The sequence below is a fragment of the Magallana gigas genome, chromosome 2 (assembly GCF_963853765.1).
Source record: "Magallana gigas chromosome 2, xbMagGiga1.1, whole genome shotgun sequence".
NCBI classification, from domain to species: Eukaryota; Metazoa; Mollusca; class Bivalvia; order Ostreida; family Ostreidae; genus Magallana; species Magallana gigas.
The window spans coordinates 24,069,662-24,093,948 of record NC_088854.1 but is presented as its reverse complement, the minus strand read 5'-3'; the positions used below and the strand labels follow the sequence as shown (position 1 = coordinate 24,093,948).

The following is a 24,287-nucleotide window of genomic DNA, read 5'->3' as shown; positions in this document are numbered from 1 at the left end:
CCAAATATTGATGGTTTTACATGTGTAATTTGGGAATCAGCAACCATTGTGAGTATGGCACTGCAAGGACCAAAAAAAAAAATTGAATTTTTGATAGTTTATTTTTATAAGTCAAATCAAAATGTTAATTTCTGTCTTAGAGAAATTGCTAGTGTGTGTCAACATAATTTTATTTTTTCTTTACGTGTTTAATTCTGATTTAGAATATAAAGTTTGATCTTACCAACTTTCTCTGCATGCATGCACATGCAAACACTTAACTTTTTATACAACAGGACAGCATAATATGTGCATTTAACAATGAGTTCAATGCCAGATAAATGTTGGCATTTTTGAACAGTTTTTTTGCTCACCTTAATTATGGCAAATAATGAATTGTGTACTTTAAGATGGTATTATAATGTATTTTGAAATTTAGAAACCAATTTACCTGAGTATACACCTAATTCTATAAATAGTTAAATACTTCACCCAGTGGTATTGTGTATGCTCTCACTTGATTTAAAATTACCCTAGTTTGGTAATAAACCAAGGGATTATCTCAAACTCTTAATCTCTTTAATATTCATCTGACTTTATCAGAGAGGTCGGTTGGTAGATTAGTCCTCTTGGATACTAGTTCTCGTTTACAAACAGGTATGACAGTTTTGACAATGATATACCTCATTTCATTTCCCTTTTTACTGATAATGACTTTTTTCTCCCACTAAAAGACACAAGGTCAAAGTTTGAAATTATCCGGAATGTAATTTTCTTCTGGAAATGGTTCTGTTTTGATATCAAACTTTTTCATACATTCGATTCTTCACCTGATTATCAAAGGATAAACATGTACTAGCTACTCCAAATCATGTCTGCTGTAAAATGGAGTTAATTTACTCATTAACGTCGAAAGACATTTAAAATTCATTGTTCCAAAATATGTGATTTTTCAGTGAATAAAAAACGTATTCGATTCGGAAAAGGTAGGTCAAGAGAATGTTTAGTTTGAGCTTCATAAGATGTTTTGTTGATTTTGCTTCATATCAGAGATTGTACCTTAGTTTTGTGACCAGTCTGTTAGAATTCCATGTTTTAACATTCGTCAGGAACATTTAATACCTTTAATCTTGTAATAGAGTTTAAATATTGATTTGTTTATTTTACTTTAATTGTGGTGAATGATTCTTACCAAAAAGGTACTGTATATGTCAAATGCTAAAATCTGTGTTTAGGTACTGGTTTCTGTAAGCTTTTTTTGTTAATGGTGATTTGTTTAACATTATTCAGTAATGTTTGTGTGAAATATTCTCTATATGTACCTGTGTATGGATTATACATTAACTTTATAAAAGAAAAACCAATTGACTTTAACAAGAAATTATCTCAAATTCTTTAGCAAAAAGATAACTTAAGATAAAAATATTTAAACTTTAGGGGGTAAAAATGAATTCTCTATTGTTCCTGAATCAGACATGTTGTGTATTTTCATCTTAAAGCTAGCTCAGCCATTGAATTGCTGTGGTGCTTACTGCGAGATTTGATTGATTTTGAGCTCTTTATTTCAAACTCTTTGAAAAAAAATGGCCATGCATTTTATATTTCATGTAATTAAAAAAAATACTGTGTCCGAGTTTTTTTTATTTCGTAACTTTTTTTAAAATAAAAGAATGATGAAATAGGGACGTCTTTTTTTTTTTGGAAAAAGTATCTTCCTGAGATGTGCTAGTTTATATGATACCATATTTGATATTGCTTGATATAAACCCTTAGAGTATCTTTGAAACTAATCATGTGATATGATCTAAAAGAGAACTTTTTAGAATTTAGTAATTTGAGATCGGCTTAAGAGGAAATCAAAATTCAATCTCAAAGAGTGATTCTGCTTAATCAAAGCTCCTTTTCAATTTAGATGTGTTTGTCATGAGTTGAATCACAAAAATGTGTGTATGTAGCTGTTCTATATATGAGCCAGATAGAATACTGCACACTATACTAACAACAAAGAATTGAGTTTGTCTGTAAGAAATGACATACTGTTAACATTGAACACACTAGATATGTACTTAGTTCTTCATCTGATCGGCCATGTTTGCAAACTATAGTACTTAAAGAATATATATTGACTTTGTAAACACTGTTTGTTTTGGTGTTGAGGATTTCATTAGTATTTTGGCCATGATGACAATAGAAGGACTAATTTTGATTACGGTATTTAAATTTCCCGAAAATTGAACCATAGATTTTTAAACAATTGAATCAATTTCGTTGTGATGGAAGTTTATTATCAAGACCCTATCTGCTAATGGTTTTCAAGTTAAAATCTATCAGCGATATTTAGAAATACTTTATTACTGTTTTCAGGTTCCATTAGCAATGCTTGCTCAATAAATGCAAAAAAAACATGACTTTAATTTTTAGATTGCCAGTTGGTTGTGATATTTGAAAGAATCTTGAGGAGACCGGCCTCTGTTATCAATGTTGAGATGGCGTCCCTTTAAAGTACATGTTTATAACAATGTGTACCTAACAATTGAAAATAACAGAAAACTTGTATATCATGTCATTGAGGTGGATTAAGCGGCCCTCAGAACCCATTGCCGTAATTTACAGGCCATCTCCAATAAACATAGTGTTGTCCCAAGTCCCGAGTCGAGTGGACGGCGTTAGGCCGGTTTGTTTGTATTTTTAGTCAATGATTGTTTTATTTTTACCCAGGAAGTCGAGCCCAAAGTCGCCAGACTCGGTCCCGATCAGATACAAGAGCAGAGAGTCAAATCGATGAGTAAGTTGCAAGATTATTTTTTAATTTGTATTTTTTTTCTGAGCATTTAACTTTTTTTTTCTGTTGCTGTATCGTTATTTGATTTGGTTTTTACTGTTTGCAATTTAAATGTGTGAAACTCTAGTGAAAATTGAATTTTAATAGCCATTTAAAATACAGTTAAGAGTTTTAACAGATTAAAAATTAACTTTAAAAGGTTGAGTTCAGGAACTGCCACCATTTTCAGATTACCGGTAGTTGAGAATTCTCCTCAAAAAGTTTAGTTTACCATATGTATGATGTTACATATATAAGAAATGTATATTTAAAAACTAATAAAACTATATAGCTGTTTTCATTCAACAAATTATGCCTTGTATGGGAGAGGTTCCAAAACAAGACTGAGTTGTTTGTTGGGTTTATTGTAATTTAAAAACAAATTTGGCGAGCCTTTTCATAAGTGGTACGGACCCCAGTGGACAAGTACCATATTTATCACTTTTTCTACTTTATAGTATCCATCTCAAATCATAATTCTTTAATCCTTCATCAAGGAATTAAATAAAAAAACAACTCATTTTCATTTATTTGGATTATATATAATAATCAATGTGTATGACTCCAAAAAATGCACAACCCATGAAGAGAAATAAATGATGAATCAACTTTCAGAATTTCTAAGGTTCCATTATGGGGAGCATTTTTTGATTTGACTGCATGCAAACCTTTTACTGCATGTTTATACAAAGAAAGAAACTGCTGGGAATTCATGTTTTAATTATAAAAATATAAGATTCAAGGTATCTACCTTAGAATTGGCAAATATTACAAATACGGTATCCCAAGATTTATCCAATATCTAAAGTGCTCTCTGTAGATATTAGCAATATCTGGATATATCCGTGTTAGAAGCTATGCCCCTGCCTAGTTCAGGACATTGTATCTACACCTTCAGCTGTCTGGTTTCGGCCCAGCTTTAAGCCCCGGCTAATCCTGTGCAAATTTCACCTCAATCTCTGAACTGTCGGTGTCCAATCCTGAAGCAGGTATTTCTGAGAGCAGCTTAACCCAATGCACACAAAACAAAACACAGTATCTCAAGTTCTTTTTAAATGTTTCGTTTGTCAAAGCCATAGGTGATAAAAGTAGTGGGTTCTGAACCAAAGTTAAATTAATTGCAGATAAATAGTTAAAGCACTTCCGAACCCTGATAACCTTGTATATAAACGGCGTTAAATAAAAACCAAAGTTCTTGGCTCGCTGTTTGAGGATGAATTTTTTACTCTAATGTTGTACTAAATTTTCCCTAAACAGGATATATAGATGTTTAATATTCTGTAATGTTTATTACTTTTAAATCTTATTAAAGCAAAAGGAAGTTTCACTTCAAACTTGGCGTTATCAGTGTTTTTAAATGTCCTGCCAACTGTGTATCCTTTACCATTTATTTATTTGAAATCAGAAGTTGTAAATGGCCTGATAGGGAGGGAGAAACGATTCTTACCATTTGATTTCCTTCTGTAGAATACAGGACGAGGAGACAACATGTGATGACCAGCAGCCAGCCAACCGTGAAGCAGGAGAACCAGTTGTCAAGGACAACCAGTACCAGGGAAATCAACCAGAACCAGATCAAGCTCAACAACCAACTGTCCACTTCCAGACACCTGATATACAGGTATTTTGTTGATAGATAAAATAAAGAGTTAAAAGGCCATGGCCGTTTTGTGAAGGTCAACTGGTAGAAAACTGATAACATGGTCAACTTTGCTAACACACTCAATAAACTTATTTGAATATTTGCAAAATTGATTTAAACAATCTGAAACTTTACAATGCAGAGACAAAATAAGTCAAATTTAAGTTATCGTATACTCAAATAATAAAGTGAAGTTCAAGATTTTGTCCGTTCAAAAAATGGGAATTTTGTATACCGGTAGATTTTTTACACGAAACAAAAGTGTAGTGTTAAAGAAAATATCAGCCAAATAAAAATGCAGTTTCATACATGATAATATTTTTGGGATGGTCTTTTTAATTCTTTCAATTTCTCAAGACTTTATAGAATACAGCAGCACACACAGTGGTGAAAAGTTGCACAAAAACACAGCTCAACTGCTGAATATATATGATACATAAAATTACATTAGTGCGTGCTTTGTTTCTTTATCATTTAAATTTGATTTCAAGGAGGATTATCTAGAAGGCAGACAGGACCTAGGGGAGGTACCAGGGGTAGGTACGGTTAACATCGACGATCAGGGACGGATTATAGGAATAGTCAAAGAAGACGACAATGAGTCCGTCTCAACCACAACAACACTCGACCAAGACCATATAGCACCGAGACAACCCATCCGGTTCCACACAGAGGACTTACATAATGGCAACGTTCATATAGAAGTCACTGCTGTCCCATCTGCTGGGCGTGCCCCCACCCCCCAGGAGTTACGACAGCGCCCCATTCAGGCCCTCAGTAAATCTGACACCTGGAATTATGCTCCAGATGTTGAACAACAGGAAGTAGATACTGAGAAATATCTTCCAGGCCAGAGGAAGCCACAAACACCAAACATCTTCCAGAAAGGGGATATTTGGTATAAGACAATTGTGAAGCCGGAGAACTACTGTTTTGAGTGTCTCCCTGACAGTATGTCCACTAAAGTGGGCCGGTCCGCGGGCAGGATGCCTGGTCGGCCCCAGAGTGTGTCGTCACAGGTGCTACGAATGGCTCGCAAACAGAACGAGTACTTCAAAAAAGCCCCACCGGTGAGAACCCCACCCTCCATCCCTAGTCCCTACCACCACACATCTAGTTCACCGCGATACGGAGAGACCTACAACTCGGGTCTGGAACACCACGCCAGGAAAGTGAAAAGTCCGCGACATTTCATGGAGCATGGTAAGTCTGTCACATATCATAGGTCTAACCTATTGTTATATTCTTTTATCATCATCGGATTGAAAGTAAATTGAAATTTTTGGGGTGTAAGTTTCAAGAAAGTGAGACACTTTTAATTGAGATAAAGTAAACAGTCTATGTATAGAGACCCTCAAATCTGGTGTTTGTATTATGCTATTTGAAGGTTCCAATGTGGCCGAATTTGTTACGGGTAATTTGTGTGATTAATACTTTGCAAGCTGGTGTCAAATATGCACTCAGAAAATGATTAAAACGATTACATTCCCTATAACAAGATACATGTTTGAGTAGTTTTTCAATACGAGCAAATGATGACTAGGCTTTTTTAGGGGATGGCAAATCACTTTGCAGATAAAAGTGCATGGATTTAATTTCACCGGAGTTAGAACCATGCAGCTTAGTCAATAGAAACTCTGGAATGAACAATTTGTCTGTTGGTTTTTGAAAGCCATTAAACAGATTGAAAGAAGTGGTATGGCATTGTTTTATTAAGAACTGCGATGGAACTCGATAATTAAATGTTTGACAGCAGGGAGGGTCCGTGAAATAAAAAAGAAGACCATTTTCTCTGTGTTTGTTTGATACCGGCCTAATGGATGTAGTCGAGTTTATGTTTTTAGTTTAAATGTTAAAATCATTAAATGTAGTGTTGGCTTGTCCTAGGCTTTTTTTGTCCACACAGCTGCATATTGTAGAGTGGAAATGGGAAATACGGGACATCAGAACTCTCACTGATACTGATAAAGCAACCAACACCTGCATTAAACTTCACTCTTACAGTAGAAATGACTTTATTGCGAAGAAAATTTTGAAGTGCTTGTTGAAGTACTTTCTTAGTGTTTACAAAAATTTCACTTTATTATACATGAATTTTTAATGTTGGCTTCATAAATAATATCATAAATTAATCCTGTCTGGATGGCTGAGGTATTGGAGATGTTAAGTGATTTATAGATATATAGCTACTAATTAGATAGTATAAGTGTGTATGGGAGAGGGGAATGTCTGTTAATTTTTGTCGTGTAATACTAGTCTGTCTGCTTTTGTTAATGTTGCATCTTTAATCATTTTTATTCAATGGTTTGGTTTCCATTCCATCAGTATTTGCCATTTTTAATAAGTGAAACAAGTGAAGAAATATATAACTGCATATTGAAAAGAAAGATATATAAACTTCACTCAGATATTACTATAATATTGCATGTATTTATACATGTAATACCAAAGGCCATTTTTAAAATACCGGTAGTTCATCTTTGCGGTTGTATGAACATGCAATAATGAGAAGAAAACATGAAGAATTTTGTTGCTGGATTTGAAAAAAAAACTACTGAATGATTGTCAACTTACCTTTAGGCTGACGTTTTTTTATGTCATAGGAAAGAAAATTTTATTATTTTGATGCTTCAAGAGGAGTACATTTATCAATTTAGATATCTTCGGCGAAGCAAATACTCTGTAGGTTTTTCAAATAGCACCTTTGTGAGTGCCTGTATTGTTTATTGACATTGTAGTGGTGGACCTGAGGAAGGAAACTGTGTCCGCGCCCCCTGGGTCCCTGGTCACCCGCGAGGACAGCTTGATGGAGTCACTACAGGTTTGTCGACTGTCCACCAGGGGGAGCAACACTGAAGGACTGGAAGGTAGGTCTAAAGAGAGGAACAGGGTCTGATACATTTATCCTTGTAGAGATAAGGTGGTAAAGATTCAATTTGAATGAACATTAATACATGTAAACTATATGTATTTTGTTGGGGGTCATTTTTTCTCTTCTTAATTTGGACCATTTGATATTTGAGTACATTTATTTTTCTGAAAATTCATGATTAAAATATATCAATATATCGATAAAGAATCAAAATAAAGTTGTATTCTTATCCCTTATAGTTTGAAAATGGAAAATTACTGAGAGAGAAAGAGAGAGTTTGAAGTTTTTGTTTATGAATAAACTGAACTTGACAGGGAAGCCTACAGAAGAGGGTGAAATGATGGATGACAATGAGAACAAAAGAGTGACCTTCAGGGAGGAGTCAGAGTCATCCATGGAGGGCAAGAAGAGCACATTCTCCAAGTCCTCCAGCTACTCCCAGATCTCCATGGCTCACATTGGACGCCCCATCGCTCAAGTCTCCCGAATACCAGACCCCGTAAGCAATCAGATTTTTCTTCGAAATATTTTTCCAAAAATATTGTATATTTTATTTTGGCAATGGTTTCTTCATTACTGGTATTAAATATGCTGGGATTTGAATTATTTTATTGCATTTAATATTTAAATGTTTAACGTTTAAATTTGAATGTTTCCCATGATATTTCCATTTGATGGTGAGTTAATATATTTGACAATACAGGATGAAGAGGCAGCTGCAGCCAAGACCCAGTTTGAGGCCAAGGCAGCAGTAGACATCCAAAGGTGAGGGGCTTTTTGTACCTTCTATTAGAGAAGAATTTAATTCAAAATCGTCAGTTGCCAACTTTAAATACAAACCTTTCTTCAGAAAATTACTGGGTTTACTGACATGTTACTTCACAAAATGTATTTATTACAGGATTTTCAGAGGCTATGTTGCTAGAAACGTGTATAAGAAACTACTTAGAGATGAGCGTGAACGATTAGAAGATGAACGCAAGGCAGCAGTAGAAATTCAAAGGTACAACCTAGACTGTTATAGTTATACCTAAGAAGACAGAAAAAAATTATTGTATACATATGGATTTAAGGGAGATAACTTTCAAATTTGTTACATTTTATTCTGACATCACAGGAGATACAGGGGTCATCTCATCAGGAAAAAGGAGATTTATCAGCAAACAGGTCTTAAGAAGGAACACTTGGAGTGGGCATCTGATTTCAAGCAAATAAAGAATGAAAACGAAGCCAGGCGACAGAAAAAGATGGAGGCTTTGTCAGAAAAGTAAGAGTGATTCTTACATTTATTGTTAAAAACTAGATACCGGTATTTGAAAATTCCTAAGATTATGTGAAGTTTTAATTATTATACATTTCTTTGTTGACAGGAAAAACTAATGTCAATTGAGCAAGCATCTGAGGCTATTAATTTTTTTTAATGGGACTCTGGAATTTACTTACTTTTATTATCAATAATCTGATGCTTTTGTGTTTTCAACATATATAACACTGTTTATGCTTCACAAAGTGTTGACATTTTCATTTGTTATCTTGATAAGCATTATAATCAGCTAATGCTTGTGCTTATATCCATGTGTTCTGTATAACTAAATGATGTTAATTGCTTTTGATTTCTTTTGTATGTCAAATGATTGTAATATTTTGGAGGGAAAAAAATGTTAAATAATTCTGTTACTAAACTGCCTGACTTTGATGATGCCTTTATGAGAATACTTGAGCTGTGATCCTAATGCTTCACTCCTTAATCATCTGCTTAATTGACAGTAACACACTCAATTATCAGAGGAGTTCTACAAGACTCTCCACCATTGGGCCTCATGTGGATATTTACCAGTAAGTGAATTAGAGTTATCTCTCTTGGAATGACAAAAATGTAAAATTTAGACAGGAATGATAAGTAAATGTCACACTTTAATGTTTGTGTGTTTTCAGAATTTATCATCCAAAACAAACTGGTCCAACAAAGAAAGACATGTATAATGCAGCCACACACATTCAGCGCTATATACGCGGTTTTCTTATCAGAAAAAGGTTCGAGAGGCTGAAGAGAAAAGTGAGTAAAACTTACCATATTTCTGTTCATTTTATTAATTAAGGTTCTACTATATGTTTAAGTGTGTTTTTGTTTACTTGTGTGTGGGTTTTGTTTTTTAATTTTTTAAAAGTATTCTTATCAGTTTTTGGGTCGACAGCCTTTTTTTCATGTTGGCTACAGGCAGTATTAATTAAATCCTTTATTTGTCCCATATGACTTTCATTAGCCTACGAAAAATTCTTCTTTCGAAACCTGTTTGACTTACAAAACTAAAATGAATTCTATAAAGAATTATATATCTATGAATTTGGACAGTCTTTGTTGTCTAATGATTTTAGGGTACTGTATCAAATGCAGATACTACAGAGTATTAGTGATAGTTTTAATATATTGTAACCCAGCTCCCAAAAATGAAACCTAATATGTTGAAGAGTAGAGTTTGGTGATATAAGGAGTAATCATGGAGGGGAGGACAGCATCTTACAAAAATATGACTACCAGTCTAATAAATTTAGTATTTATCAATTGGTGCTTATGTTACATTATGTCATTTCTAGTGTGACAGATGGCCAGAAATATTAGGGTATTTTACGAGCTGATAAAGGCTTGTGAAACGTCACGGTTTTTGACAATTGGGTAATGATTTTTGATGATTTGTTTGTTACGCGGTAATTGTAAAAGTAGGAATTCCCAGTAGGATCATAATCAGTTCCGGAGGCTGGGTTCTGGTCCTAATTCCTGTCATATCACACGGTTTTATACTCCATGTTTTTGTCAGGGCCTTTTTTCTGCCACTGCGTCTTTATTCAGATGATTACATAATAACAAATTACTCCCTTAAAGTTATGATTGTTTTCGGTAATTAGTAGATTTTTTAGTCATCTGTTTCATATTTGTTAGGCACATTATTGTTCGCTTAAGAGCATTCCTTATTTCAACATGATAAAATACCCCAATATCTTCAAAATAAGCTGCTCTTGATAATAAGTTGCTCTGATAAAATAAGCCCTTTCTTCTTACATACAACTTTTACATGTCATGTTTTTGAAAAAATTATTATCATATTTATTTATTTGTAAAAACTGTTTTATGAAATCAAAATGAATTTAATCATTATTGAGATATGATCCTGACCATTTTCCAGTACCTGTAAATGATTACAAATTCTCAACTCTCTTTTTTTCTCAGATAGGGATCATTCAAAGCAAATAATACACCCACATTTAATGTACTATTGGTACCAAGTAATTTTAGCAAAAAAAAAGATATTTTCATATTCCTACTTCATGGTTAAAAATTAAAAAAAAAAATGATTAACTTACTTGTTTTTAAGATATTTGCAATAACTGGGGTACATAAGATAAAAAAGATGAAAAATAAACCTAGTTGAAAAATGGGGAAAAACTAAATGTTGTTAGGTTTTCTCTATGTTTTTGGAATATACAGTAAATATTTTGCAATAATAGTACCTCTTTATGACATATGTTATGTAAGTACACCAATGTTCATATTCAGTATTGAGCATTCCATCTTATTTCATCATATCAATACTCCATGCATTAATAAGTCATTGAGGACAACAGGCATTCTCCAAAGTAAATGGCCAAAAACTCAAAAGATGTCAAGTTCACCTTAACAAAACAGGCAGGGAATTGTACAATGGATTTTGCAATAAAATGCTACAGCTGCATTATATTTTTTATAGTATGCAATTTGATGCTCTCTAAAAGATCCGTTCACAAACTTTGTATTCCACAAACAATATTTCACTGATGCAATGGAAATTTTTTCATCTTCCCAAAATAAAAAGTTAAGGTTTGCTTTAAATTAGTGTTGCACATGCATATGAAATACGGTATTAGAGTACTTTTGAGATTTATGAAAACTAGTTAATAGTTTGGGTCACAGTTTGGTAATCTTGATCTGAGCAATATGGTCCATAGGGCTCTTGTCAGTATAATGGTGTCATTGTACAGTAAAACACACTTATAACCAATGTTCCAGGGAAGTGCGTTTTTGCTTCGTTTGAAGCGTAATTCGTTATATCTGTGATCAGTCACAGGGAATGAAAATTACTTGGCTGTAAATGTCAATTCATAATAAGCGTGTTTGCTATAACCGTGTTTTACTGTATTGTGTTTTTGTTTTTCAGTGTGTCTGGCTAGGTTCTACCTACAACAAGATGGTGAAGGATTACAAGAGCATGTTGAGGAAATGCCAACTACGACACGGAGTGGACAGACCCAAGACTCCATTCAGCATCCAGGACATGATGGAGTACCTGGAAATGAGGAGACGTAAGAGCCATTTATATTCAGCAGTAGTAATATCACTTCTTTTGCTTGAAATAATACCGGGTAATTGGTTTTGAAGTTTAATTTTTACAATTTTCTGTAATTTAAAATTGATGTTGATAAACAGTTCTGATTTTATATTTGCACGAACATGTAAGTTTTTGTACTTTGATATCATAATATTTGAAAAATCAATATTGGGCAGCCAGTTAAATGGCAGTACCGGTAATTTTAAATGATAAAAGTACATGTACTGGTATTTTTATAGTGGTATTTTAATTGTTAAGTATTTTTGATTGAAAATTTTTGTGATTATGCAGGTTATGAAAGTGTGTTTGACAAGAAAGCGTTTGGTTCTGAGCTGGAGGTGATTGAGTTGGAGTCATTCTTCAAGGAGTGTGACATGTACCCGTCGGCTTCAGAGATTGACGAGGCCATAGATGTTGTTTTCCATGGTAAGGATTATCAGTTGCATTACTCCAACATTCCAACTCTGAAAATATCAAAATGACATCACTAAAAAATCATAAAATCGATGTAACTTAACTCTGTGGTGTCTTTATACAGAAAATGAAGAGTCATTTTTTGGTTAAAATTATTGTTAAAGGATTTTTATTGATGAAAAGACACAGTATTAACTTTTTAGTTCAAAAATTTAGTTTAAAGAATTGTCATAAACTTACTGTTTTTTTGGGATATATGGTAACGGGTAATGGTTATCAAATCTATCTTCTGTATACAGGGAGATAGTCACCCATGTTTTATTTTCGCCCTTTCACTTTTGTTTTTAGTGGGCGAAAATAACTCTGTATGCAATAACTCTGAATTCATGTAATTCACAGCATGTTAAATTGTTTTTGTTTTTGTGGTGAAGGTCAACAAGTAAAGCGTGGTTTGTTGAAACCTGAGGTGATGGAACTGGTCTTTTATATCTACACCCCTAAAGCGACAGGACTTCCAAACAATCGCCAGTCAACATGGCTCAATCCGATCATAGACGGGGTGGAAGCCAAAAAACTCATAGGTCAGTCAGCCAAATTAGGCAGCCAGTTATCAACTGATTTTGTATGTATATAATTTTGTAAGATCACAGAATTCATATGTGTGAAAAATGAGCAGATTAACTACCAGCATTGTATGGTGGGTTATTTTGGTAGTTGCAAAATTTTGAACAAAAAATGAAAATAAAAAAGTTTTACATAATTTAATTTCAGTTTAACGTAAATAATCTTCAATAGATGGGGTGGGGGGTCACGCTTCTTTTTTTGATGAAAGTTAAAATGTCTTTGTACAGTAGTTAATTTTTGGTGACTTCAATGTGTTTGAAATTCTGAGGACTTAGCGACAGCAAAATAATCCACTGTACAATATTTGACCAGCTGTACAAGCTCAGGGGCTCATAGGCTGACTGTGAAGTCATAAACATGGCACAGTTATCTTTTTAAAAGTAGTCAGTTTGATTAAATGATTGATTCACTGCTTACAGCCAATGCAACTGCCTCTGGCAACAAGAAAGGACAGAACAAGAGTAAGAAATGTGTCCTTATTGTAGAACTGTATTAGAAATCCTATCTTACTGTACTCTAGCTATCAATGCTTATGAATAGGAAAATATTGGAGAAATATTGTAGATTTCCTGTGGCTGAACATGATTTATTGTAGAAATCCTATTTCTGTTGCATGGTGAACATGGACTATTGTAGACATGCTCTTTTTTTTTTAAATGCATGGTGTACATGAACCTTTGTAAAAAAAAAAAATCCTATCAATGCATGATAAACATTAACCTCTGCAGAAATCCTTTCAATGCATGATAAAATGCACCTCTGTAGAAATCCTATAAATGCATGGTGTACATGAACCTTTGTTAAAAAACAATCCTATCAATGCATGATAAACATCAACCAATGTAGAAATCCTATCAATGCATGATGAACTTATACTATTTTAGACATCCTCTTTCTATTAATGCATGATGTACCGTATTTCACGGAATTTAGGTCGATACGGTTTATTGGGCGAAGGAGGCCGTTTTTAGCCATAATATAAAAAAAAGTATAAATAGGTCGACTTCGAAGAATTGGTCGAAAAATTACCGCTAGTTCTAATGAATAAATGGTTTAAACCAATAACGTTATCATATAGTAGCCTTTAATCTTATTTCACAGTTTTAAACAAAAGGGAAATAAAATGTATTTCTTGAAAACATCGTAAGAAAATGTCTGAAATTGCGTCAAAATTTTCAAACCAAATAATTCAGTACAGCCGGTTTTAATTTAAGATCGTTTTTTATTACTTCCCTGCCATGTGTACAAACTGGTGTTAACCGGGGGATAGTTACCTAGCCTGGAGGCATGACTACGGTAGCACATGCCACCCTGTGTCTCTATGTGACTTTTTACTGTGTATATACACACGAGTCAACCTCTGATCTTATTGAAGCCTGCAGGCACGAGTAGCACGTGCCGAGAGTTCAACTGTGTATAAACAAAGTCAGCGCTACCCAGACTGATTTCAGAGACACCTGGCTAAAATTTCATCGAAAGTTTTATGTTGAATATACAGAAAAAAACTTGTTCATGTATTCTATTATGAAAACAAATTGTTTTTTAGCTCACCGAGCTGAAAGCTCAAGTGAGCTATTCTGATCACATTTTGTCTGTCGTCCGTCTGTCTGTCTGTCTGTCTGTCCGTCCGTCTGTCTGTAAACTTTTCACATTTTCAACATCTTCTCAAGAACCACTGGGCCAATTTCAACCAAACTTGGCACAAAGCATCCTTAGCCTAAGGGGATTTAAATTTGTGAAAATTAAGGATCACGCCCTTTTGCAAAGGGAGATAATTAGGAATTTATGAAAATTTTCGAGAAATTTTCAAAAATCTTCTTCTCATGAACCATAAGACCAGGAAAGCTGAAACTTGTGTGGAAGCATCATCTGGTAGTGTAGATTCTAATTTGTGAAAATCATGACCCCCGGGGGTAGGGTGGGGCCACAATGGGGGGTCGAAGTTTTACATAGGAATATACAGAGTAAATCTTTGAAAATCTTCTTCTCATGAACCATAAGACCAGGAAAGCTGAAACTTGTGTGGAAGCATCCTCAGGTAGTTTAAATTCTAATTTGTGAAAATCATGACCCCCGAGGGTAGGGTGGGGCCACAATGGGGGGTCGAAATTTAACATAGGAATATATAGAGTAAATCTTTAAAAATCTTCTTCTCATGAACCATAAGACCAGGAAAGCTGAAACTTGTGTGGAAGCATCCTCAGGTAGTGTAAATTCACAGTTGTGAAAATCATGACCCCCGGGGGTAGGGTTGGGCCACAATGGGGTGTCGAAGTTTAACTTAGGAATATATAAAGTAAATCTTTAAAAATCTTCCTTTCAGAAACTAATCAGCCAGGAAAGCTGAAACTTGTGTGGAAGCATCCTCAGGTAGTGTAAATTCATAGTTGTGAAATTCATGATCCCCAGGGGTAGGGTGGGGCCACAATGAGGTGTCGAAGTTTTATTACATAGGAATATATAGAGTAAATCTTTAAAAATCTTCTTCTCAGAAACTAATCAGCCAGGAAAGCTGACACTTGTGTGGAAGCATCCTCAGGTAGTGTAGATTCAAAGTTGTGAAAATCATGACCCCCGGGGGTAGGGTGGGGCCACAATGGGGGATCGAAGTTTTACATAGGAATATATAGAGTAAATCTTTAAAAATCTTCTTCTCAGAAACTAATCAGCCAGGAAAGCTGACACTTGTGTGGAAGCATCATCAGGTAGTGTAGATTCATAGTTGTGAAAATCATGACCCCCGGGGGTAGGGTGGGGCCACAATGGAAGGTCAAAGTTTTACATAGGAATATATATGGTAAATCTTTAAAAATCTTCTTCTCAGAAACTAATCAGCTAGGAAAGCTTAAACTTGTGTGGAAGCGTCCTCAGGTAGTGTAAATTCAAAGTTGTGAAAATCATGATCCCCAGGGGTAGGGTGGGGCCACAATGGGGGTTCAAAGTTTAACAAAGGAATATATATGGTAAATCTTTAAAAATCTTCTTCTCAGAAACTAATCAGCCAGATGATTCTTTATAATTGTTAAGACTTTGGCCCCAGGACAATTCTTTGGCCTCACAAGAAGGTTCAGAGTTTATGTACGTTTATATCCCATATATAAACAATTGTTAAGGATCTTTTTGAGAACTGCAATACTCAACATATGATATGACTATAAAATCGTCCTGTTAGAAAAGGGACTAATGATTATAAACATAAGAATATCCAGGGGAAAATGGATTTTATTTATACAGGATCAACATGTATTATTGTACATTGTCCAGATAGTTTGTATTATGACTCCATTAAGCTGATTTTATCATACCTATTGTTCCTCAGGTGAGCGATGTGGCCCATGGGCCTCTTGTTTTATTTCTACCCGACGATTTTTCCCCCCGTAATTACCCTTTGTACGGTTCTCATTTTACTTTTACCACGCGAAATCGATTTCCTGTTTATCGTAAGCACACGATCAAAATGCACGACAGCATTTAATGATTCAGTCAGTGATCTAAGTAAGAAATGTAAGAAGAAATAAATCTATTTACATTTAATTTTGTTTAAATGATAAATTACTACAGTACTATATTGATTAAAATCCATACGATTTTTACACAGAAATTCAAGCAGTATTATAGTAAACACTCATGATTTTATTGGAGGGTTGCATAAATTTTTGCAAAATTCCAACCAAAAAAAAAAAAAAAAACATAAATTGGGCGAAGCGATGAATAGGGCGAGGTCCACATGTCAGGGGAAAAAAGTATCGACCTAAATTCCGTGAAATACGGTACATGAACCTTTGTTTTAAAATAATCCTATCAATGCATGATGAACTTGAACCTCTGTAGAAATCCTATCAATGCATGATGAACATGCACCTCTGTAGAAATCCTATAAATGTATGAATAACATGAACCTCTATCTGTAGAAATCCTATAAACATATTATGATAAACATGAACCTCTAGAAATCCTATAAATGTATGATGAACCCCTGTAGATATCCTATAAATGTATAATGAACACGACCTTTGTAGAAATCCTATAAATGTATGATGAACATGAACTTCTGCAGAAATCCTATAAACGTATGATGAACATGAACCTCTGTAGAAATCCTATAAACATATGATGAACATGAACCTCTGTAGAAATCCTATAAATGTATGATGAACATGAACCTTTGTAGAAATCCTATAAACGTATGATGAACATGAACTTCTGCAGAAATCCTATAAACGTATGATGAACATGAACCTCTGTAGAAATCCTATAAATGTATGATGAACATGAACCTTTGTAGAAATCCTATAAACATATGATGAACATGAACCTCTGTAGAAATCCTATAAATGTATGATGAACATGAACTCTTTGGATACTTGACAAACATGAACCATTCTAGGAAACCCATCTCATGAACTCTTTCTTTCAATGTTTTATAAAATTGTACTATGTCATTGCATGATCAGCATAAAACTCCTGTCATTGAAAAAATAAGAGAAGATATCCTATCATGAAATATTGCAAAAATACAACCTGATATACTAGTGATGTTGTCAATTAACTATAGCAAAAGCCTATCCATACCGGTATGTTATTCCTATTAAGGGATTATATGCATGAATATTATTGATATACCCTTTCTATATGTGTGCTGGATGCGGAAGTTATCCATCGGCTTGGTCTTGGTTTTCTCTGCATTATAATGAAATATACTGACACATAAGATTACGCATGCTGTTTATGTTTTATTTATTCACAGCTAAGAATGTTATTCCAACTGCAACTCCACACTTAAAAATGGGTAGTTCTATGAAAATTTGTTTGAATAATTGATAAGATGCGTTCTATTTTGGGTTTTGAGATTATGGTAACCTGGGAATGGAGTGTTATTTTAGTACATGTACCTGTATTTAATTGCATTTTTCTTCCAACTGCACACCTGGATATGAGTCAAATAGTGCTTGTCAATTTGTTTTTCCCCCCAATCCATTCTTTTTGTGTGAACTTTTTTTTCGTAGTAAGTTGCATGTGGTAGATAACTTGTTACTTTATATAATTTCCCAAATCTTGAAAATCATGCAGTGTCATTTAACTTTTTTTCTAAAACTATCTAAAACCTGTTGTATAGTGTGAATATACATGAAAATTTACTAGGATAGTCATCTAAAGCAGCCTCTTTCTTTTGACATTTCAACAGGAAGTGAATATGTAGAAAAAGCTCCACTGGAGGTCTGTGCCAAGCTGGTGATCGAATCTCGCCGCGAGCGACGTGAGAAGGAGAGAAAGGAGAAGGACCAGAAACTGACAGATGATCTGGCCCAGATGAAGGCCAAGCGTGATGAGGAGGCAGCAGAGAAGAAAAAGGTTGTCATAGTAACACCAGAGGAAGCAAAACAAGCTATTTCCAGAAAGCAATGATCTGAGGTGTGAACGATCTATGTTCTGAACAATCTGAGGTGTTTGAACCAGAGACATGTTCATAGGCACTGTGATCAAGGACTTTTGTGTTCTTATAGACTATGATTGACTGTGTTACATGGATGGTGCAACAGCGTCGTCCGATTTTTCTTACATCTAGTCCTATAGTGAGGAAATTGACAGGAACATATTGATTGTTCCATAGTGTACACAACCCAGTAACATTATTAAACTTATAACAAAAAGGAACTCTGGTCCAAGTTTTTAAAAAATCTAAGAATAGCAATAATAAGTTTAGTCGGTTTAACCTATCAAAAGTGTCTAGACTTATTTAGGATTTCTGTGAACGAGAACTGACCTTTACTGCATTGTCAGGAAATTGTCTGTGATATCTGGAAATCAGTATTATTATCGTTTGATGTTTTATCTTCTACAAAAAGTGATTTTTGTCATCATATTGTGATGTCTCTTTATGGTTAGCACAAATTTGAGAGTTGTTGAGGATATATCTCACGCTGCATGTAGATTTTAGCTATTATGATATACAAAGAAAAGGAGACTTTATTCTTTGTACTGTTATTTACATGTTTGATAAACTCCATGCATTTAGAATATCGACATTAGTATTAGTTATATTAGCATTTGAAAAAAATCACAGAATTCAACATCATTCCAATATACACGTATGTTCATATATTTATTTCTAGTTCATTTTTCATTCAGACAATTTTGATTGTATTTTTATATACATTTTGTAAATTCATTTGTATTTATTTTTGGATATCTTATTTGAAGAAAGAGCTGGAGCAAGTTAATCTTTGTGAAGAATTTTTCAGTGTTTATAGTGAATGATTATATTCCAGTGTTAAAGGATTGTACCTGACTTGTTTTTGTTACGGAGATGAATTTGTAGGATTTTTGTTTTTTTCTGTAACTGTTTTATATTTGTATCCTTTTACTTTCTATTCAGAACAAACTGTGATACTTTTTACATTACATGAATAGTAAAGAGAAAAGTCGATATTTTTTGTTGTTATCACAAACTTTCTGATTATGAAAAAAATAGAATCTAGGTCAAAGCCACTGTTGTCAATATATAATATACATGCTTAGTGCATGTGTTGTATATACATGTATAGAATCTCTGAACTATTCATTCCTCTTGTGGCAGGACTTAGTTGGATTTGAGCCTCTTCAGCAAATTTAATGATCTTTGATCGTCTGCAATAATGGTTTCAACAAATTATTTGATAAATTATTATTAGATTCCCCTTTTATGTAGGAAAATGTTGTAGCCCAACCATAATGTTAATACTTACATTAACATACGATTCATAGTTTGAATCACAATTTACACAATATCGATGGATAAAGATTTGAAGGACCATCCTAATTATGATATCGATATTGACGATATACATGACGACAGTATACATGATGATGTCACCAAATTATGACACCATAATCATTTGAACCACTGTTTACAAATCAAAATTATTAAATAATATATATTATTATACTTTCATGTTAAATACTGAAATCTGATTGGTTTAGACACAGTTGATAATCCGTTCTATTAACCTCAGCGTTAGCAACACACTTAGCAACGGGTAACACAACAAATTGTTACATGCGCGTAAATTATGTGCGTACGGTTCACCGTGGAATTCACGTCATTTCTATATAAAATCAGTAAAAAAAATCTCTAAAATTAAGACATTCAGTATAATAAAATAAATAGTACCTGTTTGGGAGGATAACAGTTGAAATTGGCAGCCCTCGAAAACCATTGTCAACCGACGCGAAGCGGAGGTTGACAATGGTTTCCTCGGGGTGTCAATTTCAACTGTTACCCTCCCAAACAGGCACTATTTATATATTGGTACATGCGCGTAAATTATGCGCATACCGTTCGCCGTAAAATTCACGTCATTTCTATATAAAAGCAGAAAACAAAAATCTCTAAAATTAAGACATTCAGTATAATAAAATAAATAGTGCCTGTTTGGGAGGATAACAGTTGAAATTGACACCCTTCGAAAACCAGTGTCAACCACCGCTTCGCGTCAGTTGACAATGGTTTCCTCGGGGTGTCAATTTCAACTGTTACCCTCCCAAACATAATGTGCCTCGATATTGTATTGATATCGATGCAATAACGAGATTGTCAGCTAAATATAGTTGTTGGCGATACTGTTTTACAATCGTAGCCTATAGGTAATATTGTAATAATATATTGTTGGACATATAGGTGTCCAGTTGGTGCATGGCGCTCATAAACAGGCAAAAATTGTTATTCTGTTTTATAGATATACTTTAACAAATACCTTTTACCGTAAAGCATTGAGTTGTTGGCGATACTGAACCGATATCCATACGATATCGACGATATCATCACCAAGGTAAGGTCTCCCTTTAATGTGTAACACCAATTAAGTTATTAAACAATGGATGTCGAAATCGCATAAAGTATAGCATCCAAATAATCAATAACATTAATACTTCATGGCTAGATTATTTTTTTTTTAAATGAACAAATTCAACGAAGGATACATGCCACCCCTAGCCCTACAAAAATTAGTAAAATACTTTGTCTTATTTTTAAAAAATAAACAAACGGGAAATGATATTTTTTTTACAATGGCACACAGATTGTCTTGAATAGCGCTGAAAAATAAGACCCGGCCGGAAATGGTGACTCCTATCTGAGTGAAATATTCTTGGATGAGACTTCAAAAACCATAGATATACCTTGCCTTTACCTGTGCACGGTTAAGATTAGATTCTACACTTCCAGCGCATCGATGTCTTGTGAATGGTCCAGGGCAGGGGATCGGTGTGTTCTTAGAAAAGACACGGTTGTCTAAAGATAACAAGATACGTTGGAAAGAAAATGACATTAAGATATGATAACATTATCTAATAGTAGATTACCACAACCTTTCAAAACCATATTTTGTGATGATAACAGGTTTTTCTCCTTGGACGACATTTTCTTGTCATACGAAGACGGTAAATTCTAATTACGGTTAAATTGTGCAGGCACGCCGGCGTATCCAAGATTGGCATGCTTCTGATCATTCGATGACATTTTATATTAAAATGATTAATCTTACTCTCAGACAAAGGAGCGAGAATGAGGGACTTTAGTTGGGGCCACTGAGTCGTTCAGGCCAATATTTGTCATGGTCAGTCCAAGACAAAACAACCGGTCATCATTACCCACAATTTACACGATCAGACGACAAAGCCCCCAGAAAGCGCGGGGAATGTGGGCACACGGCGGCCCTCGTTATGATTATTAGATATGAAAGGTGGTTATTGATGGTGATTGATGGCACACGTCATCAAACATCAGCAGCCGTACCTCGGGTTTTGTTAGCGTGCGTTGTTCTAAATAAAGAAACAAATATTGCTCTCAAGTTCTCTCTAGCTTGTTTGATCTCGTGTGGAACCATTAATTTCAATATTTCATTTGATATCTATGTACCATGTTGGAAGAACATCTTCGTTTCAAAAAGTACTAACCGCGATTTTGATTTGCATACATATTGAAATTAATATTTTACGATATATATAATCATGGCAAAAATATTACACGAGTTTTTGTCATGTAGTTATTGAGAATCTTACTTCCAAGAATTCTCCATCCATTTTAAAATGTGGTACAGTGTATACTGGTATAATCAAACGCATATATCACATTACATGTATTTATTATATATAAAAAGTCCTAAAACTCATAATTTAGAACGGCATAAGAGTTCTTCCATAGTTTTGCAGTTTTATTTTATTCCCGAATACAAGCTACATTTGAGTATGATAACTTGCAAACATTGATTACCTTGATAATATTCTCATTTATAGATCATAGTTTTGCGAAAAATTACAGAGTATTAGTACATTTAAAATATAGAATAGCCCTACTTTCATTTAGAAATACGCATGGGCAAATTTTCATCGATAAAATCGAATTGTAATAAATTCGGAATGTTTTCTCTTACGATGTCATCATGAACACCCATGAACTCCGTCTAAGGACAATTCTTAAACACACAAATCCAATCTGCTGTCTGGAACTTGGTATACAAACTAACACATTTATATGTTTAATTATATATATTTTGATCGATAAGAAGACAGTTTTCTTTCTAAATGTCGAAATGATAATGCATATTTGAAAATTGAGGGTATAGTTCCTTAGATAAGCGATATCTTACATTGTTCTGTAATAATTGCGTAGTCTGGCACCACGAGATTTGTCTCCAACATAACGATGGACCACGGACCACAAATAATATACAATCCTCTCTATTCCCGTGCATCCGTCATTTCTCACAACAGACAGCAAGAAGCTTATCAAAAGTGAAATATTCGATGGAATTCGTAGATCTTACAGCGGTCGTTTATTATCAGAACTGTTAATGTGTTTTACATTTTTGCTATTTTCTTGTATGTATATTTTGCTGACATTGATCTATTGAATATACAATGCATTGACATCATGATTGAAGTAATCAACTTCATGGATTGGTTCTATCAGAATCACAAAAAATGGTGGATTAGAGGGAATAAAGCTGGAATCCTTGGGTCTCGTCATTGGTATATCTCAATTGGTTTTATCATGTAACAACCATCGCTTACAAAGCCCTGTCTGGCGAGAATTCGGACGCAGATTTATTCATAGAATTCGAATGGTGTTCAAACGGTGACGTGACGCTGGGTATTTTGCAAATTTGGTCCATTCTCTTTGACGTTGTGACAGAAATTTCCCCCAGCCTCTCTTCTCCTGGGAACAACTCGACATCCGCGCGCGTGCACGGTCGTTCTTTGTGCTCCCGCGGTACTTGACTGTAGCGTTAAGTGGGCCTGGTGGACCGAGAGTCATCTAATGCTCAAACACCATAAATAGCCCAATAAATGTCCCGCTTCACGAGACCCGGTCCAGGCTCCTTACAGAGTCCGGACTCAAAACCAGCAGCACGCCTGTAGAAGGCTGACTTCGAAAATCATATGCTGAAGACTCAAATACTGAATAAAAATATTGCAACCTTTTTTGGTTTCTTTGTTATGCGTTCTGTATAATGTTAATAAAACGCAAACTCCGGCAAAATAGCACACTAACATTGAGATTAATTAATTAATTGTTGTTTGCTTCATTACTGATAGACATGTACATGTATGCTGTAGTATGCTCTGTACGTGGCACGTCTTGTACTATAGATGTAGGGTGTTTTACATTAAATGTAAAATAAAGACAGTCGTTAGAAATCTGCATATCAACGTCGCAAACCCATGGCCAGTGTCGCATACCCTTAGTGATTATGGGCTTTCTCTGTGAAATTCTCTCGATTTGATGAATAACCCATGCCCTATTCCGATTGGGTCCTTCACATCCTTTAAATTTAAATCCCGCCAATCGTACAACAAACGGCAACGTAAAGGTAGCATGTTTTCATAAGACTGAAAAGTTTCGTGGTTTTTCGTGAAACCGGCGAAACATCACAGTTTAACTAGATCTACGTTAGTTTCCTGATTTCTATCTTAGTCCATACAAAACCCTGTATATATGCATCACACATATCACTTGTAAATCTCATACCGCACATCCTCGTCCAGTGACTCTACAGGGCAACTAATTTTTCTGATTTTACTCGAATGGAACCGAATGCAAATTAGATTTGTTAAAGATGTTCGATTGGTTAAGGTAACGTGTCGCTCTGACTGGCCTACCAACAGTTCCACCATTGTCCTCTGCTACAAGCGTGTCAATTCCTCTTGCCCCCGGTAATTGATGCCAATTTCATCAATTCAGATTCTTCTTTTCATCAATTATTACCCCTTGTTTCTGTTCCGAGTTTGGCGTTTTCAAGAGCATAATTTGCATTGTAGATTGTGTGAAATTTTAATTTGATTTGTATAATTGGGGATGTTTGCTCGAAGACATACACAGATTGCGCGTTCTGATTTTCGCCGTACGGTACCTTAAACTCGATGTCGTGTATTTGGGTGAAATGAATGTAGTTTTCGAAGTCTGTTTTAAATAGCAATGGCAATTTGTCCGTATATTAATATACACAGTTAATGAAAAAATGTAATTGAAAGCATTTTGGGCTGAGTTTAGACATTGATGCACCTTTATAAATATGATAAATAATGTCTACATGT

The 24,287-nt window shown here is 34.5% G+C and overlaps 1 protein-coding gene and 1 long non-coding RNA gene across 12 annotated transcripts in view; one reads left to right on the top strand and one right to left on the bottom strand.

The window, feature by feature from the left end:
* LOC105324435 (uncharacterized) overlaps positions 1-19,142 on the top strand; it is a 37,191-nt gene extending 18,049 nt beyond the window's left edge. For 6 of the 11 annotated variants that reach the window (XM_066075760.1, XM_066075757.1, XM_066075759.1 and 3 more), the window contains 17 exons: positions 936-965; positions 2,698-2,764; positions 4,268-4,421; positions 4,934-5,645; positions 5,830-5,856; positions 7,181-7,309; positions 7,629-7,813; positions 8,018-8,079; positions 8,216-8,317; positions 8,432-8,581; positions 9,082-9,150; positions 9,250-9,370; positions 11,505-11,649; positions 11,967-12,101; positions 12,521-12,670; positions 13,133-13,174; positions 17,899-19,142. In XM_066075760.1, the coding sequence (XP_065931832.1) occupies positions 936-965; positions 2,698-2,764; positions 4,268-4,421; positions 4,934-5,645; positions 5,830-5,856; positions 7,181-7,309; positions 7,629-7,813; positions 8,018-8,079; positions 8,216-8,317; positions 8,432-8,581; positions 9,082-9,150; positions 9,250-9,370; positions 11,505-11,649; positions 11,967-12,101; positions 12,521-12,670; positions 13,133-13,174; positions 17,899-18,119 (2,501 nt within the window). In that variant the 3' untranslated portion in view covers positions 18,120-19,142. The other 5 variants (XM_066075764.1, XM_066075756.1, XM_066075755.1 and 2 more) reach the window with 4 other exon arrangements.
* LOC109618191 (uncharacterized) lies at positions 12,002-23,727 on the bottom strand. Its single transcript, XR_002199165.3, has 3 exons — positions 22,340-23,727; positions 20,882-20,982; positions 12,002-12,139 (listed from the first exon to the last, which is right to left on the bottom strand). It is a non-coding gene; the product is annotated as an uncharacterized lncRNA (long non-coding RNA).
* Positions 23,728-24,287: the final 560 nt, after the last annotated feature.